This window comes from Panulirus ornatus, chromosome 36 (assembly GCF_036320965.1).
Source record: "Panulirus ornatus isolate Po-2019 chromosome 36, ASM3632096v1, whole genome shotgun sequence".
NCBI lineage: Eukaryota > Metazoa > Arthropoda > Malacostraca > Decapoda > Palinuridae > Panulirus > Panulirus ornatus.
In genome coordinates this window covers 13,254,042-13,274,181 of record NC_092259.1, presented here as the reverse complement: position 1 = coordinate 13,274,181, position 20,140 = coordinate 13,254,042, and the positions used below count along the sequence as shown (strand labels likewise).

At 50.9% G+C, this 20,140-nt stretch overlaps 1 protein-coding gene across 7 annotated transcripts in view; it reads left to right on the top strand.

The window, feature by feature from the left end:
- The window catches only part of spir (spire type actin nucleation factor), a 225,843-nt gene that overhangs the window by 24,061 nt on the left and 181,642 nt on the right, over positions 1 to 20,140 (top strand). For all 7 annotated transcript variants that reach the window (XM_071683432.1, XM_071683435.1, XM_071683437.1 and 4 more), the window contains exon 2: positions 5,788 to 5,822. In XM_071683432.1, coding sequence (XP_071539533.1) covers positions 5,788 to 5,822 — 35 coding nt within the window. The remainder of the gene's footprint in view (positions 1 to 5,787; positions 5,823 to 20,140) is intronic.

Here is a 20,140-nt window from a genome sequence, read left to right as displayed (position 1 = left end):
TGAAAGATAAAGCATTATTATTATCGTTATTATTATTATTATTATTATTATTATTATTATTATTATTATTATTGACTGGATATAAATTATCATTTTAGTGTTGTGTATGTAAGGGGTGAGAGCCAGGCTTCGTCCCGGAGTGTAAACACTGTATCTTTGGCAGGTGTTGGGTGAAAGTGGGTCAATATTTGGGTGTGTAACGGATGCCCTGATAACAGCTGTGTGGCGACCTGTTATGTTACTGATACCATCTAGTATCAGGATCACTAGTGGTGTCAAACTCTCTCTCTCTCTCTCTCTCTCTCTCTCTCTCTCTCTCTCTCTCTCTCTCACACACACACACACACACACACACACACACACACACACACACACACACGCACATTTCAGGTGCAGACATGCACACTGACATATGGATATATACACGTACATACATACGTACTTACATATGTACATACACATAAATACATGTAAATGCGAAAGGAACGAGGGGAGACGAACAGAACAGTGGGACACAGGCAGGAGTTAGACCGGAGGGTTGTGCCGGAGGGGCGTGGGGAAGCATTTCCCCGGCAGCAGGGTCGTGGACACAAGCCAAGCCCCGAGAAAATGATCAACTATCAATGAAAACTTACGAAAAGTTTGTGAAAATAGAGATAATGGGAGGAGGGGCATGAGTGTAGAACTCACACCCAGTATGTAGGGATAGGTAGTAAAACAGACACACACGTACACAGACACACACACACACACACACACACACATACACACACACACACACACAAGCAGGGAGACTTACACGTGCACACATAGTCACACACAACATATAGGTAACCGCCATTCAGTCTCTGATTACACACGCACGCACGCACTCACTGACTCATGTGTAAGGTGAGACGGCTGCCCCTCTCCACCTCCTCCTCTCACACTGACGAGACGTAAGGAAGAAGAAATAGTAAGAAGCGTTGAATGATTTAGTGAGTTATCTGTGTTGTTTGTTGTGGTGAGGTGAGGTGGTAGAGTCGATCTAGCCCTTGCTTTCCATCTTCATTATGACCTGTGATGCCTGGCCGTCTGGGGTGAAAGGTGATGTGATAATCACAGTGGCAAGAAGCGGGTGTGGTGCAGACACGACGGGCCCAGGTGGTGAGGTTATCTGTGGAGGGAGAGGCAAGCGACGGAGAGTTCTGACGGTTCACTGTTGTACGGGGCATGACAGCGGCCACTCCTTCGTGTTGCTGCTGGTGTTGACCCACACGCTGTGGGAAGCAGCAGGTAAGACGCGTGTGGCGGATCCAGTTCGCGGGGGCTTGAACACGTGGCGAGGACACTTTCACGAGAGCAGTGGGTCAGTATGATACCTTAAGAACAGAGAGAGAGAGAGAGAGAGAGAGAGAGAGAGAGAGAGAGAGAGAGAGAGAGAGAGAGAGAGAGAGGATCCACCCCAGGTATAGTACGACCACTTCCTCAGAAAGCGCCCCAGCTCTTACGTAGGATGAGGATTAGGTGATGTTCATCATGTGAGGAGAGACTGGAGGATGTGGTCGTGCTCTCCTACATTGGCAGCAATGTCCTGTCGCCCACCCTCTCTTCTCTCCTTCAGCGATCATCCATCTTCAACCTTAAACATTATTCTCTTACGCCGGTAACTCTACTCTGTTCCCACCCCACTCCCTCCCAAGTCATCATCCCTCCTCCTCCTCCCCTCACATCGATACACCTCCTCCATCTCAGTGTGGGCAAGCAGTCAACTGGTTAGATTTGATCATGCGAAAATCTCATCTCTCATTTGTGTGTGTGTGTGTGTGTGTGTGTGTGTGTGTGTGTGCGATTTTCACGACATCCAACACTCAGGGGGACCCCCCCGCCCCCCCGCCAGCATCATTGTTTTGTTTGCACGTTCAACATCGGTGGATTCCTCAGCCCTGACGTTCCTCGCCATATTGGACGTGTTACCTGAGCTGCCTCACTGTGTGTTCCTTGACCTGGCTCCTGGTCGCCTGTCTCCGTCACTCCCCTGGTGCCTGGTAACGTGATGTGTCCCCTCGTACCTCGTACTCTGACGCCGTGTACCGTGGTAGAGGGATGGTATGGTACCGTGTACCGCAGATCCTGCTGGATCGAGTGAGGAGGAACCGTTGGGGTACCAGTCGTAACAACGGAATCATTATTCGTGTAATTCTATCTAATATTTTTTTGAAGGGTTCGATTCCAAGTAAAGACATTTTTTCGTGTGTGATACGTCTGTCTGGTTGTGGAGGTAACCGAGAGGAGCATCCTGCGGGTTGTAGGTATAATTAGCTTGGTATAACTTGTGAAATGTGAGTGGCGGGTAGGTAGGTAGACTGGTAGAGGTTATGAGTTAGGAGTAGATATAGATAGCTTGGTGTAGATTTTGAGTTGAATTGATATGATCACCATTATGTAGGTTATGAGTTGTAAGTAGATATAGATAATGTGGTGTGGATAGTGAGCTGAGTAGATGTAGTTTACATGGTGGAAGTTATGAATTGTGAGTAGCTATAGTTAAGCTAGCGTGGGCTGTGAGATGTGAGTAATGATGAGTGTGAATCTCCTGGTGAGTGAGTGAGTGAAGGAGAGGGATCATGTAACGCTGAGGTCGACCCCAGCGGTGGCGGCGGCGGGTGTGGTGGTTTGAGCAGGTGGTGGTGATTGTTAGGTGGGGGGAGGGGGGAGGTCACCTTGCCCCCACCCCCCACCCCTAACAACCCGCCCCCTCCCCTCCCCTCAGCCTGGAGAACCCTGGCCCCCGACACGTGACATTCACGACCCCCCCCCATCCTCAACCGCCACTCACACACACAAAACAAACATAAACACACGTAGACAGACGTGCCTCGTAAGCACAGAGTTATACATAAAATACAAAAGTACATAGAATACACACACACACACACACACACACACACACATTAGATACACACCTGGTGTAGGCATGGCTGTGTACCTGCGTTCGCACATAGGAGTAAAGACATGGTATATATACACAAGGTGAATAGACGGGGCAACGCGGCTGTAAAACTCGCTCCCTGTAACACACACACACGCACACACACACACACACACGCACGTGCACGTGCTCGTGCGTGGGTCCCCCATTCAAGTGGTGCGTCTCGCTTGATTTCCTGTTGATGGCTGGTCTGTCCCTGTTGTTGGGTTGCATTTATCGTCTTTCACATGTTACCTGCTTACTGTTACCTATTATTTCTTGGTCTTAATTCTCCTTTGTAAGCCTCTGTTCCGTAACGGTACTTGCTCAGTGTTCGCTGCTGTTACTGGACGTTACCTGCTCACTGTGTTCCTACTGTTTCCACCCTCGTCACTGTACTGCTGTGCTCCTGCTGGTGCTCCTGCTTGCTGTTGTCCCTTCCCCTCAGTCTTTTTACCCGCCTGTTCCTCCTGAGGGCTCCACCTCCCCTCAACCCTCCTCCCGTTCCCTCTCTCATAATGGGCAGGTGGCGGGTGAGGCCTGTGTTGTTGTCACCAGTGTTGTAAGGGATGTCACCCGTGTTGTCATACCCCGGCAGCAGCAGCAGCGGCAACAACAGACTCGTCTTCCCTCCAGGCCAGCCCTCCCTCGTGTGTGTGTGTGTGTGTGTGTGTGTGTGTGTGTGTGTGTGGAACAAATGATTACTTTTGCCTCTAGTGACAATTCATGAGTCCCTGTTAATTAGTTATCTAATTATGCATTCATTATTTTTCTTTTATGTCTGCGGTAATGAGAGCAACTTGTTTAATGGGTGTGGTGCGGGAGGGTTTACTGCCCTTCAGTGGTTGGTCGAGCAGGTTCTACAGTCTTGTGAGGCAGGTGCTGGTGTGTGTGGGGATAGCTGGCGTGGATGACGCGTGCCCTTGCTGCGGGAAGGGAGGGGGGGTGTGGATTTAGGGGGTTGGTGGTTAAGAGGGGAGGGGGAGTTTAGGTATTGTAAGGAGAGAAGATAAGGTCAGCTGTAAAGGAGGAAAATTCGAACAGATCCTAAGGAATAGTTCGTACACATTGATCTCTGACTTCGTTGCTGCGGATTATGGAGATCCGACAATATATGGGATGAGATAGAGCGAATTGCAGGTATCTGGTATACAGGGAGCGACGTGCTGTCATTGGGCTGAATCAGGACACATGGAGCGATCAGGGGAAACTATAGGGATGTTTGTGAGGCCTGGTTGTGGATGTGGGGGGGTAAGGGTGGTGTCCGGTGTTGGTGCAGTACAGCTAGACAGTGGATGTGGGCGAATTAAGCCATTTTTCGTCTGTTCGCGCACGAGAATATGGTCTGGAGTGCTTTGAAAATATGTGGAATTTGGCCTAGCGTGATTTCGAAAGATATATGAACATGTCTTGTGATATTCACGTAGCGGTTTCTTAATTGTATGTCCAGATTTTAGAATATCGTCTCTCGTCAGTCTGTTTGCCACGTGTCTGGTATCACCATCCGGTCATCCAATTATACAACGTCGCCGTTCGTTGGGATATTGAATAAGCGAAAGCGTCGGATAAGCAGATTAGAATCGGATATCGATGTGCTGATGTAATCCTGGTGGAGAGCTTGGGCAACATGTGGCAACCGCGTTCCTAGATTGTAGTAAGCGTCAAGCACACCATCACATTGTGGTGGACATACCGCACTACCGTCTCGTAACATGACCCCTATCTCCTTCTGTATCTTAATCCCTTCCTGGGGTCTTGAAGTGGGGGGCTCTCCGGACATGGGAGTCACCAGATCGTCGCATTCCAATTTTCTGGCTGGCTCGACCCTGGGCCTCGTATCTGATGGACGACAGTCAACGCGTCAGACCAACCTGGTATTATGACCACTTGAATACAACGACTTGAGGCGTCTTACTGGAGGGGTTATGTGAGGTCGTCGTACTGGAGGGGCTTAAGTGGTGGTAGCAGTGAAGGTAGAGGCCAGCAGGGTCTGTTACTGTAGGACCAGGGGAAGGCCTTAACCTTACCTGTCTTGGTGTGTTTAGGGGTATGTATGGGAGGGAGTCATGTGAAGTGAGTTAGAGTGAGCACATAGGCTTAGGCACGACGCCGGTACGACCCTCAAGTCAGCACGACTGTACGCCCATTTAGGTTTGATGGCCCGGCAGTTTATGTGAGCGATAAGGATCAGGTCAGAGGCTGGACTGTCAGACCTAAGGGTCGTGCCGTCGTGCACAGTGAACTCACCGTAGTGCACAGTGATCGCACCTTCGTGCACAGTGATCGCACCCTCGTGCACATTGAACGCACCGTCGTGTTTAAAGGATTAAATGGAAAAGGGTAACTTGAATATCACACCGGTCATGAGATAGATCAATGAAGTAAATTACAGGTATAGAACCATAAGATTTTTTTTTCCAGAATACCTGAAACTGGACAGTGAACTTCGTATATACAGAAAATGTTATGTTAGTTTCCAGAGTACATCAGTAAATTAAAGATTCGCTTTACTCCAAGACATTCTGGACACGTAAATCTGTAACTTTAATTGTGACAAGTAAACTGTACCATTAACATTACCTCTAGTACCACCTGTGTTTTGACGTAACAGGTAAATGTGTGTGTGTATATGTCCCCCACTCATAGCCATCTGAAATCTTGATCATGACCTCAGTATACGTGTAATACTGTCTCTGTTGTAACATAATCATGTACCGGATGACCTCTACAGGCAGAGTCATCTCTGGGACTAATTACCTTTGTGTGATATTAAAGATTTATTCAGTTTCAGTGTTGTCAAGCACGGTAATTGCATCTATTTTTTTTTTTCCTTGCAGGACGGAGCCGAGCGCGGGCAGTCTCAGAGGGCAAGGTAGGTGTCCCAGGACAGACAACGTCCTTTAGTGTCTGTCGCGTCCCTGGACATCCCTTAGTTTATAGTTGTTTTATCCATGGGGCCAATCGTCCCCCATGCCCTGACGTCACAGTGGTTGTGTCTTAGGCCATAAGGGTGAGGATATTTCAGGGAGATACACGGTGAGTATGACTTAAGGGCACGGACTACGGTACACCGGTTGGCATGTACGACCCATGAGCGGTAGGATGCGACCCCTGAGCACGGCGTTACGACCCTTGGGTCTGACCTTTGTTCTGACCCTTAAAGGTAGTGTAAGATATAAAGTAGTATGTCTTCCAGCCCTCCCCCTAACCTGCAGCAGCAGGAGGCAGGTTAAAGAATGTAAAAATGAAAAAATGCCGGACGTTGTTGAAGTACGATAACCGTGGAACTCTTCAGGAAAGAATGAAAAGTGTTTACGTTGTATGCCTTACTTCAAGTAGGGTGATCAAAAGTGGACACAGTGGGAGGACCCGACACTGACCTGGGAATATCAGTAATTGCATTGTGAACTTTCCTTGATCTCCGTCTGGGCTGCATCGCCAGGAGCGGTGTTGTCAGCCAGGAGTCAGACCGAAGGATAGCATCGGTGTCAGCAGGAGCAGGACGGACCATAGCTGTATAACTGTAGGAACAGTAACAGCGGGGGAAGCTGTGATGTTAGCTGTAGCAGTGCTGTGAAGGAGGCAGCAGCAGTGCAGTGAAGGAGGCAGCAGCAGTGCAGTGAAGGAGGCAGCAGCAGTGCAGTGAAGGAGGCAGCAGCAGTGCCGTGAAGGAGGCAGCAGCATTGCAGTGAAGGAGGCAGCAGCAGTGCAGTGAAGGAGGCAGCAGCAGTGCAGTGAAGGAGGCAGCAGCAGTGCAGTGAAGGAGGCAGCAGCAGTGCAGTGAGGGTTTCATCATCATCAGCAGCAGCAGCACAGCATCATACAAAGTGTGGTCCGGCAATCGATACGTAGGCGAGCGTACTGCGTCTTGTGGGGACTTCCTCCTGAGGCTGGCCTCACCATCATCATCACTATCTTCACTACCACCATCATCACTACCGTCAGTATCACCACCATTTCCTATATTCGCATTGCCCATCCATTATCATCACTACCACGTGGATATATATATATATATATATATATATATATATATATATATATATATATATATATATATATATATATAGAAGAGAGAGAGAGAGAGAGAGAGAGAGAGAGAGAGAGAGAGAGAGAGAGAGAGAGAGGGGGTATAGTTACGTAGTCCTTATCGCTGTTGTTCCCTCGTTGCCACCATATTGATAACGTCACAGCGTAATTGGCGTCACATCACCCCTAGTTGATGTTGTGACATCAAGTTGTTGACGTCACCACGTAGTTGCTGTGAGGACGTCACATCCACCATATTGATAATGTTACATCGTATTGATAACGTCGCCTACCACTGTAACACCGTCACATGACCACCATATTGGTCACACTTTTCATCGTAACACCACAACCCCCGGACCACATCACGTCACCCCTTCAGCCCCCAGTTAAAATTGAAAAGCTCACCCCTGCGTCTTGCTTCAAGCACACGTACTTACACACTTCTTTCCCCAACAAACACGACATTAACAAAACATATACACGCCGAAATGGCTGTAAGAAGTACCACACAACTACCTTCTCAACCCAGTCGTAAGTAAAATCGATTCTACCAGACACACCCGTCCGAAACTAGTCACCCCAGGCATGTTCGAGTCACGATTTCTCGCTTGCGTTGTGGACTCCTCTCACCAGACTTACATATTCTGAATCATAATAAGACCCCCCCCCCTCCTCACCCCTAAGATGCAACTCCCATATGAAGGACAACACCTACCGAACACAGATAAACACAACATCACCACACCTCTTGACTTTTGGTTCCGCCAAGTGGACGAGGCTGACTTCCTGTCATGTTGTTTCTGCACCCCTCCTGTCATTGGCCCTCCCCCTCTCCCAGGCTCCGTCAGCCTGGGCAAGAGTCTCCATCATCGTGGTCTTTTACCCCGGTAAGTAACACCAAACATTCCTAGTGGACGTCGCCATTGTTTACCTTTCCCACTTTCTCTCGTCTTTTCTTCGTTTTCTGTTTGTTTTCCGTGGAGAGCGTTAGCGCCATTCTTGTTTCCGTTGTTTTTTCGTCCCCAACATTTTTTTTGCATCACCTGTTGTCGTATTTCCTAGCTTTCTCTGTCGTTTTTTTTTATTTGATCTTCACGTTACATTACGTCGTCACTTCCCCCTTTCTCCCTTTATTGTCGCTTCATTCGTCGTGCTTCATCCTTTGTTGGGCTTATTGCTGACTCCAACTTCCTTGCTTCACTTTTACTGGTGTGGCGTCCTGTCAAGGTTTGCCGCTACTCCCTCCCTCGGTTTCTGAGACGCTGAAGAGCGGTCTGACCCTCTCCTCACAAGGCTTATAAACATAAGTTTGTAATTAACCAAAGTTTTTTCTTGGAAGCAGAAGTTGTATATTTAAATTAGGGACATTAGATGAGTTCCCGCTGGTAATACTTGGACGCCATCCGGGCTTATATGGCTTTCCCTAGAGGCTTGTGGCGTCCCTGGGCTTAGCCGTGAGTGGGCACCGTCTTATTAGGCTTGGGTCTGACCCGGGCACCGGCCAGGCTGCGCTCTTGATGAAGGCTTCAGTCTGGTAACGAATTATCTTGGGTTTGGTTAGTACGTGGCGATGGTACGGTGAAGGAACGTTAATTACGGGGCTGTGTGTTTACGATGTCCGGGGTGGCGTGGCTTGTGGTCAGCCCAGCAGCCTCGCGTGAGTTGGGTTGTGAGGTTGAATTTAAAGTTTCGTGGTTTGTTTGGATTTTGTGTTCGTATTATTTGTAGCACGGGAGATGGAGGGAGGGGGGTCCTGGGTTACTTCGTGAGTCAAGATGGTTACGAAGGACCTTCGCTGTGTGTGTGTGTGTGTGTGTGTGTGTGTGTGTGTGCGAGGGAGGTGAACTTGTCTGAAGCGATTACGGCGGGAGAAAATCCCGTGTGAATCACCCATGTTGTTTACCCCAGACGTAGCTCAAGGTCGTGGTGGTAAGGCTGAGGAACGTTTGTGTGGTGGCGACCCATTGCCCACCAGTTATTATCCCATACCCCAGGGAGGAAGACAGTGCTTCTCTTTGTTTCAGCTCCCGCACAGCCGGCCACCCCTGGTGGAGGCTATACCTACCCAGCCCGCGTTTCTCTCGACACACAGAGACAGAGGGCCCGCTACACCAGGGACCTCTTGGGATTTGAGAGTTTAGCCGTTTCCAGGCCATGTTACCTTAATACAGGCGCTTCCAGGCTATGTTACCTTGATGCAGGCGTTTCCAGGCCATGTTACCTTAATACAGGCGTTTCCAGGCCATGTTACTTAGATACAGGCGCTTCCAGGCTTTGTTACCTAGATGCAGGCGTTTCCAGATCATGTTACTCTGATACAGGCGTTTCCAGACCTTACCTAGACACAGAAGCCTTAGCAGCTCACCGTTTTCCCCATGTTTTCAAGAGTCTGTCTTTATCAGTATGGGATCAGAGGATACTCAGGTTTACTACCAATACTGGCGATAGGTCGTTATCTGTAATAACGTAGTTATTTCATCGTAGAGGACACTCACACGCTCCACCTGGAGTGTGTTGGCCCCCTAATATGTGTGGGTGTGTGTATACGGGTTGTGAGTGATGCTTGGTGCATCGTGGTGGTGGCCAGGTATCGTGGAAGAATGTGTGGGAAAATGATCGTCGACCTGTACACACACACACACACACACACACACACACACACACACACACACACACACACACACACAGACACACACAAACAGTGAACAGTGATTCCATGGTGGCACTGGATTGCGGGAAATGACTGTTTCGTGACAACAGTAGGAAGACAAAGGATCCTCCTCAGACACAGCAGGATGTGTTAGTGACCAGCCACGCTTCCTTAAGGAAGGTTATTGTCTTCCCGCACACCTTAAGGCGAGAGTTGCTGGGGCAGCGATAATCTTTTACCGTCCCCTGGTGGGAACGAGAGAAAGTGTTATACTGGGGATGAATTTTCTGTTGATTGATCGTCGTACTTTCCCAGGCGAGTTTGGCTGCGTTATACACAGTGTGTGTGTGTGTGTGTGTGTGTGTGTCCAGCTTTGAGGAAGGCCTGAGAGCTGGTCGACGCAACGGTTGGCAGAGTTATGGCGTCCAAACGCTTGCCTTTGTCAGGTTTTACGAGTCTTTAATGACTGCTGGGAACCTCACGACCCTCATGATGACTGGTGCACCTGACGACTGAGCACCTCACGACCCTCATGATGACTGGTGCACTTGACCGAGCACCTCACGACCCTCATGATGACTGGTGCACTTGACGACCGAGCACCTCACGACCCTCATGATGACTGGTGCACTTGACGACCGAGCACCTCACGACCCTCATGATGACTGGTGCACCTGACGACCGAGCACCTCACGACCCTCATGATGACTGGTGCACCTGACGACTGAGCACCTCACGACCCTCATGATGACTGGTGCACCTGACGACTGAGCACCTCACGACCCTCATGATGACTGGTGCACTTGACCGAGCACCTCACGACCCTCATGATGACTGGTGCACGACCCTCATGATGACTGGTGCACTTGAACGAGCACCTCACGACCCTCATGATGACTGGTGCACCTGACGACCGAGCACCTCACGACCCTTATGATGACTGGTGCACCTGACGACCGAGCACCTCACGACCCTCATGATGACTGGTGCACTTGACGACCGAGCACCTCACGACCCTCATGATGACTGGTGCACTTGACGACCGGGCACCTCACGACCCTCATGATGACTGGTGCACTTGACGACCGAGCACCTCACGACCCTCATGATGACTGGTGCACTTGACGACCGAGCACCTCACGACCCTCATGATGACTGGTGCACCTGACGACCGAGCACCTCACGACCCTCATGATGACTGGTGCACCTGACGACCGAGCACCTCACGACCCTCATGATGACTGGTGCACTTGACGACCGGGCACCTCACGACCCTCATGATGACTGGTGCACTTGACGACCGAGCACCTCACGACCCTCATGATGACTGGTGCACTTGACGACCGAGCACCTCACGACCCTCATGATGACTGGTGCGCTTGACGTCTGAGCACCTCACGACCCTCATGATGACTGGTGCACCTGACGACCGAGCACCTCACGACCCTCATGATGACTGGTGCGCTTGACGACCGGGCACCTCACGACCCTCATGGCGGGCTGGGTCGTTGCTGGAGACCCCAGCCAGGTTGTTCGTCAGGGCATATCGTCGCCAGGTGGGCCGTCATCGGTGCTGCTTCATGATCTTTGTTTTGCTAAAGCCGGAGTCATACTGACCTCCCGAGCCACAACATGAATTAATTCTGGACACGGAGTCGTATTAATGCGTTTACTCTTGACGAAGCCTCAGGTCACGGAGAGAAGTCGTGGTCGACGCCAAGCCCCGAGGGAAACTTGAGGAATGGGATGAACGATATGAAGAGATAAAGAGGAAAGATAAGGGAAATATACAGAAAAAATGATGAATTTTACAAGAATTGATTTGGTCTTTGTCAGATTTTTGTGGTAGTCTACTTCAGTTTAGATACTGTCACATCAGACTCTGTGTCTTGTCCTCTTGCCACATTAGAATATGTGTCATTTCTGTGGTTAGTTCCACCTTAAGGTGCGTCAGGTCTTATCGCCACATGAGAGTATGTGTCACGTGCGGGAGGGATGCGGGTGTGGGCCCTGGGCAGGCTGATGATGTACTGTGTTAACACTCACCACCACGCTCACTCCCTCACTGATAGTGTCGCTGGTGCTGTCTCATCTGGTCGTGACTCACCTCCGCCTCGGTGTGAGGGTGTCGTCCCCTCTCCTCAGGTAAGGCTCTGGGGTCGTGCTCTCATTAAGGAAGGCTCTGGGGTCGTTCTCATACGAACTCTGGTGGTCCAGTTGAACAGACCCTTCCCCCTTTGTTCGTATTGACACATCCTCTCACTGGAATGAGGGTTCAGGAAAGCTCTTGAGATCTTCGCAGGAGGGAAAGACGAGGGGTCGTCTGCCGTGGCAAGGGGCTGGAGGGTCGTCCTTTGTTTAAAGGGGAAGGGATCATTATCTGCTGTGTAGAGAGAGGAAGGGAAATCGTCGTCTGTATTTGCCTAGGAGAGAGAGAGAGAGGGGGGGGAGGGGGGAGGGAGGTCAGAGAAGAGGTCGTCCACATTGTTCAGGTGGGGAGGTCCTCACACGTTATGGTGGGGACGGGAGGGGTTGTATGCCACGACCACGGTGGGAGGGGGAGGGCTCTCCTTTGTCGTCAGGGTGATGGGAAGGGCGTCGCTCACAGGGATCATGGTGATGGGATGGGGGGTCGTCCCTTGAGGAGGTCGTCTGCTGTTGTCAGGAGGAAGTAGTGGTCACACATGGGCGGCAGCGTTTGTTGTGATTGAGGGAAGGACGTGGGGCTCGTGTGATGTGCTTGGGAGGGTAGTGGAAGGGGTGGGTCGTCCTCAGCTGTGGTGAGATAGATAGGGTGAAGGAAGTGTGTGTGTGTGTGTGTGTGTGTGTGTGTGTGTGTGTGTGTGTGTGTGTGTGTGTGTGTGTGGAGACCCTTGTTAGGATTCCCTTCACGTGGTCAGCTGGGGGCGTTAGTCACCAGTGGCACTCTGTGGGTGGATCACGACGCTCTGGTCCGAGTGGCTCTCACAGACAGTGGGCCTCTCCTGGAGCTCCTGACCAGTAGGTAGCACGTCAACAGCCAGCGTGTGTCGTGCCCCTGTGTAACCAAGCCAGATGGGGAAGCTTGTACTTACCCTGGTTATACGAGCGTGTGTTGGGGGGGGGGGGGGACATGAGCCACTATGGAGGCAGTAATTACCCCGGGTCATAAAGTGGGCCTTCATTTGGAGCTGTACTTCCTGGTTTGTTATGGTGCCGGCCTGGTGGAAGCAGGATTGTATCGCGGTCATAAACGACGTCCGTCTGGGGTCCTGACAACTCCATGATGTCATGCGGGAGGGGGGCGACGGCGTCTTCCCCCAGCCCCTCGGCCTCCTGCCTACCATTGTTGCAGGAGGGTCCCGGCATCGCGTGTCCCGGATATAATCTTTGATACGAGGAAGACCTTACGGCAGCCGTGGCGTGCACGCTTCTCCCACGCTGCCCTGGGTGGTCACGGGGTCCTGGGTGGCAGCCATGGTGGGACTGTGGCAGAATGTGGCGGTGCGTGTGGTAGTGGTGGTGGTGGTGGCTGGGGAGGAGTGCTTGTAGCAGCGTGAGTGTATCACAACATCAGCGTGTCAGATAGACGGGCTGGTGTGTGTGTGTGTGTCATGATCAATACCTGTGCGAGGTCAACACATGCTACCTCGCCTCCACCATGTTATACCCATGACGGCCCCACCTACAGGCCAGTACCCGCCTGGGAAAAGAAAGGTCATATACCTGCTAGGGTGTCCGGAAGACCAGAGTGACACCGAATTGCAACACGTTGTGTGGCTGGCACGGCGGAGCTGCCGGGGGACATATTTTCCCTCCAGTCCCACGGGTTTTCATGATCGTAGTGATTACGTGGTATGCGTTTCGCCTACCCCTCAACCTTCACCTTCAGTTGAATCAAATGAACTTTTAGTTATTGTTATTAATGATTTGATTATTGTTATTCTTCCCCCGGTGTGGTGAGTGACGAGAGCGGTCTGAGCAGTGGGGATCGATGGCTTCGTTTGGTGTCTTCCTCACCGTGGTCCACATGCCTCCACACCTGTCTCATTCCTTGGTCCACATACCTCCACACCTGTCTCATTCCTTGGTCCACATGCCTCCACACTTGTCTCATTCCTGTGGTCCACGTGCTAGCACCCCTGCCTCATTCCTGGGTCTACATGCCCCCACTCCTGTCTCATTCCTGTGGTCCTCATGCCTCCACCCCGTGCATCACTCATCCTCTTATCCTAAGTTAACACTCCTGTGAGTGGATGTTACTCGAGTGCAAGCTAAGCAAGCCAGACACAACACCTGGGCTGCACACGCCTCTTGACTGGGTTGTAGTAGAGAAGTTATGGTGTAGCAGACGTACCTGGTAACGCTATACAGGGAAGTTCTATGTGTACAGAATATATGCGTTACTTACACATGTTGTGGTAAGACTTGATAGTGCCAGACTGTGGCGTTCTCAAGGCGAAGTGTAGCATATTGTTGTCCTTAAGGACGGAGGTACACTATCGCCAGTGTGGAGGTGAATGTCTCGTATGCTCCAGGTTCATAGTACCTACTTTCCTCCGTCTCCCTCTGTTCCTGGATCGACATCTCTTTGTCTTGGAGGAGGAGCGCCAGTCCTCCCTCCCAGTGTTCCTCCTCCTCCTCCTTCTCCTGCCTTGGGGGAGCAGCTCTTCGTCCCCACCCCATGAGTCGTGGTCCTTCTGGTCACTTGAATCGTTTGTGTCCCCTCATGATGCCATCATCCTCCCTTACCCTCTTACTCCGCCTCTGCTCTAGGTGTGAACCTAGTGTAGGTATGTATCGTGGGTGTGCTACAGGTGTTTATGGTGTACATGGGTGTGATGTAGGTGGGTGTGCTGCTGATGTGTGTGGTGTAGGTGTAAAGTGGATATATCTTCCCTGGGGGCAGACCTCAGGTTGTGGCTGTGTACGGTACTGTGACCTGGTGATAAGCCGTGCTGGAGGTGATAAGCCGTGCTGGAGTCACTGTAGACAACATGATGGTAAACCATGACATAACCAGTGATGTAAGGCGTCAGGCTGGTGGTGGTGGTGGTGTAATGCTTAGGGATCGTCACGACCCTTGGCCACTCACCTTATCACAACAGGAAGACATTAGACAACCCCGCCTGTGTGAGTAATGCTCATCAGTAGCGTCTACCACAGTTAATATCAGTGTCCGCTTTGTGACATCACGAGTGTAGTTAGGTTCACAGTGGCCGGGAACATGGCAGCTGTGGCTAACACCAGACCTCTGTATATATAAAGGTATATTACGTGGTTCATATCTGTGTTTACGACCATGCTAATCCCGCAGTAACCTACGGTTGACGGAGGAGGGTGACTGGTACCCCTTGTACAGGTCAGCTGTTGACACTACCAGGGTGGAGTACTCGAGGCCAGACGGTTGAGTGTTCACCACACGAGAGCATCCGTGAACTGCTACTGACTCGCCTGGGAAATGGTAGTACTGCCATCTTGTACTGGCCGGAGGGAGGACAGTCTGGGTGGTACATTGTGGAGATGGAAGGATGGGGATTGAGGAGGGATGGGTGGCAGGTGATGGAGGGAGGATATAGTAGTGAGGAAGGGACAGGTGCGGGACACAGGGAGGGTTCAGGAAGTCATTACAGGGGTGGCAGGAAGTGCTCAGAATATTTCTTTACCTTTAGCGTTGTCCTGCTCAGTCGTCTCTTCTCTCCCTTGGTTAGTAGCGGCAGCACAGTGAAACCACTCCACTGGCTGTCAAGTTCTTCTCCTTGGCCCGGGTTACCGTCTTTCATTTCAGCCTCACCTACATGCGGGTTGATGGCATTCAGCTTACAACCCCACACCCGTCATCTTACACACGACACGCGACAACACGTAACTCACACGACTCAGTATTCTAAACTCTAAATTCCCTGCGGTGAGCGCCACGCGCTGGCTCTGCCCAGTGGCAGAATCTCGTCGTAGGTACTTGTAAGTGGGTACTGTGCCTCTCCCAGGCCCTGGCGGGTGTGGTGTGGTGAGGCCCTGGCGGATGTGGTGTGGTGAGGCCCTGGCAGGTGTGTGTGTGGTGAGGCCCTGGCAGGTGTGGTGTGGTGTGGTGAGGCCCTGGCAGGTGTGGTGTGGTGAGTGGTCAGGCCCTGGCAGGTGTTTCCTGCGTTCAGGCTCCCCGCCCACCACCACCACATCCGTAGCCACCGTCGACACTTGTGGCTCGGCCATGAAACTACCCCCATGAACAGTAATGGTTCCTGCTGGTGAACCTCCCCATCCCCCAGTCTCCACATGCCGTCTCCCAGCCAACCACAACCCTCTCCCACGGGTCTCACACACACACACACACACACACACACACACACACACACACACACACACACACACACACACACACACACACAGACTCATGTGCTGAGCCCAGCACCTGGCTCTCGTCTGTCTTGTGAATTATTGACTGAGTCAGAGCACAGTTGAACCAGGGTGGAGAGTAGAGGCCTGTGTGGATTATTAACGTTCTTCGTCGTTTACAACATAGTGGTCAATAGAGATTGTCGTGATTAATGATTGCATTGGGATAATGTACATGGTTGCACATAGACTGGTAGTACATGAGATGGTGTACACGGCAGTACGTAGGAAGCGGTACATGGGAGTACATAGGGTGGGGTACATGGTAGCACACAGGATGTAAGGTGTATTGGAAGGCCAGGTACGAGACGACTTCCTCGGTCTATAACGAGGTTATCTGCTGGAGAACAGTAATAGTATCTTGCATTCCTTATATAGACCTAAAGAGACGAAGATAGTCCACAGGAATACATGTTAGAGAGAGAGAGAGAGAGAGAGAGAGAGAGAGAGAGAGAGAGAGAGAGAGAGAGAGAGAGAGAGAGAGAGAGAGAGAGAGGTGGTTTTAAGGGCTAGGCTGACGAGTTTTGGAGGTGGTGTTGGATGAGGGAGTGTGGGAGTTTGAAGGGTGTGTTTGGAGGTGTGTGTGTGTGTGTGTAGGTAGCGGGGGGACAATTGTGTGGTTGAAAGGCAGGTGTGAGTACCGGAAGAGCTTATTTACCTTCTTCCTTCATCTGACGCTGCTGACACACTGGGTCGTCTGCTGACGACGCCAGCAGGGAGGGTGGTAAGAGCGAGACTGGTGTTTTGAGAAGGTCGTCTTGGTGAGGGAGGCGGCCTGGTGGCCTGGCCAACCACTGTGATGATGGTCGTTCTGGGAACAGGTAGTTATTACCCCAGCAGGTCGTTCCTCCTGCTGGAGGCTGGGTGGAGCTGGGGTGGAGTTGAGACGCGCAGGTACCGTGGTTGGCTCCTAATGTACCGCCTTACCGCCTTAATGAGTACCATCAGCGGTGTACCGTGATGAGGTGTTGGACCGTGCTACCGAGAGCCTTCAGCTTTGTATCGGGGTGATGCATTGTACCATTTTACTGAGTACCGTCAGGTGTGTTAACACGATGGGATGTACCGTCTTCCTGAGTGCCGTCAGGTGTGTAACGTGATGGGATGTACCGTCAGGTGTGCACCGGGTGCTTCACCTCGTGATGTGGTTATTTGTATCCCAGGACGACGAGGTACTGTCTACCCCTAGGAGGGACAGCAGTAATTGCCTTCATCCTGGTGTTAATTACTCTGTGACGGAGCTGCCCAGGTTACGCTGGCTCACCTCCAGCCCCTCCCACCCCGGGGACGAACATTAAGCATCAGTTTGCACGCCTTGTACACCACTGGACGCTGCTAGGTCCTGAAGGTAACACAATAAAGAAAAACTTTTTGAGGTCTTCGCCAGTATTGCTTCCCGGAGCTGACGCCAGGCATCTGTCCACGAGTCCTGAGAGAGAGAGAGAGAGAGAGAGAGAGAGAGAGAGAGAGAGAGAGAGAGAGACAAGTGAACAGCTAGGGTGGCTGTGAGCTGGCTGCCCTGTCCAGGATTCGAACCCCGACCCTTTAAATTGGTGGCAACGTTCAGCACTACCCTAAAGAGGTCATATAGGGTCTCCAGGGTAGATTGGTTGTTTGAGGTCATGACGTCATATATAGTTATGAGTAGTGAGGATGTGGCATGAGGGACGCGATGTCTTGTTCCTGCTAGTTCCTCACAACTCACCATCACACCACAAGAGTGGCCCAACCCTGGCCTCCACCACCACCAGTAGCATTAGTTACTAACCATAGTGGGTTACGTTCCTTATACCATGGTAGGTGTACTCTCTTGTACTGTATCTGACTATATTCCTTATGTTATATGTACTCGCTTTCCTCATGTTAAAGGTGGTCGCTCTCCTCATGCCTATATCTGTCCCTTATACAGCACCTGTTCACGTTCCTCACACTTGTGTGTGGTGGTATTGCGCTGCTGTCTGTGTATGAAATAGATGGGCTAGCAGGGCAGGAAATAGATTAAGAAATGGGACTGGGATTGTTATTTGATACCTTTAACATTTTAGTTTTTTTTATATAGGGAATAAGATAAATCAGGGTATGTCATTAGGTTGATAGGGAAGAGTGACACTGCCTTGTGTAGTTCTACGTCACTGTGTATACACTGTACACTACACAGTGTTCCTCCCCATATTGATTCTCGACACTGGTGTATGTGTTCACGTCACGCGCCAGGCAGGGTGTTCACGCCATGCACTGTCGCAGCTGGGGCGTCCAGGCTGGTGCATGACTCGACCCCCGGTTACCGCGTCATGATGTATTTTTCCTGGGCGGAGTGTTGATGACGGTGTGGCCCGTGATGCACGCCGCTGTATACCTGTGGTTATACGTGCGTACGTACCACTCTCTGCATACTTACCTGCATGCAACCGGAAAGGTCGATACTCCTGGGGTTGGTGCGTTCATTGTGGTCACTGTCGCCTCCTAACTACAGTAACCCCTTACTCATCCTACATGTAGCCTCTACTTTGGCTGCTACAAGACGCCTGTCTTAACCTCAGTAACCTCAGTATCCCTTCCTTCAGGTTCTTTCGCTTCCTTCAGTTGCTAAGAAGGGAGGGAAGGACAGACCTAAACTAAGTAGCAGGTTGTAGGAACCCCCGGCTGGAACATTAGGGAAGTGGCAGGCAGGAACATCTTGACCACAAACTGTAAACACGACACGGAATTCTATTTACAGTCCCTTCCCCCCTCCTCCCCTCCCCCTCATTACAAGATTAATGCAGTGGTATTGTAAGGTTAGGTTGCCACTTAGCATGTTCTCAGCGTTGGCTACTGTTTGCAGCAAAATTGCCCCTTTTTCCGTACAGATGGCTTCCTAATGGATACTGAGGAATGCACTGCATCGCGGGTGCCGGTTTGTGGTGGAGGTGTACGTACGTGGACGTTGGTATGGGCGGGTGAGGGTAGATGGGTCGTCTACTTATGGTTGGTTTATGTCTGTGTATGGAGTAACTTGGGCAAGTGAGGGAGTGTTGGTGGTGTAGTGGTAGACAAAAGTGGAGGTTGCAGAAGTTGATGAGTGTCAGTGGTAAAGGGTCAAGTGAATCTTCCGTAACAAGTAGAGGTGTGTCTGGGGCAGGACGGAACCTAAACAGCTCATAGCGAGATGGTGGGGAGGTGTGGTAGTGGCTGGACGGTATGATCTCCCTACCCCGACCAGGCGAGACGGTGGTGGTAGGCTGGATCATGAGAACCTGGTAGACGAGGGATGCAACACCACTCATGACACTTCCAAGTTCTTGTATTTAAGATATATCTGTAAGGCTGCTCTCTGGAGAGAGAGAGAGAGAGAGAGAGAGAGAGAGAGAGAGAGAGAGAGAGAGAGAGAGAGAGAGAGAGAGAGAGAGAGAGAGAGAGAATACTTAAAAAGATATGATTATCAGAGTCGGTTCTGAATCATATTTCAATTACGATTTTTATCCACGTCGATAACTTTAGATATTATTACTTTTTGAAGTAAAGTGTGTAAGTGTAAGTACGCCGATGCCTACATCATCATGTGTCGTAGGGCAGTATTTCAAATGGTTTACAGAGGTGGGTCGCGTTACTATGAAGTGTTTACCCATCATTTTCTAGGCACAACCTTGCCTTGTGTCTCTTTGAAGCAGCGGGTTTTATGTTTGACAGACAAAGTAGATCTGTGTGATATTCTGAGTTTTTAAAGTATATGGTGATGACGTAGGCCCGCGGGTCATACCCTCCAGCTGCCTGACGGAGCAACGCGGCAGCTTGGTCCCAGACGCAGCTGTGGCGGTGGAACACCTCCCAAACCATCGTATGGTTTAAGGTAAGGTAAGGTAAAGCATGGCAAGGTATACGTGAGGTAAGGTAAAGCATGGTATAAAGTATACGTGAGGGAGGGAGGTAGAGTCAGTGAGTGTGGTAATGATCGCTAGCAGACTTCAGAGGCATGAAGGCAGTTGTGCATGATAGGAGGCGTGCCTCTCAGCGGTGCGCCAGGTTTGTAGTCACGGGTTTGGAGTCGGGTAGTGTTGGGTGACTTGGCGGCCGTCACGGGGCTGTCTCCTCTGACCTTTGACACACTTTTCTCCTCAGTACGTCACCTGCCCAATTATACACGCTACCTGACACCA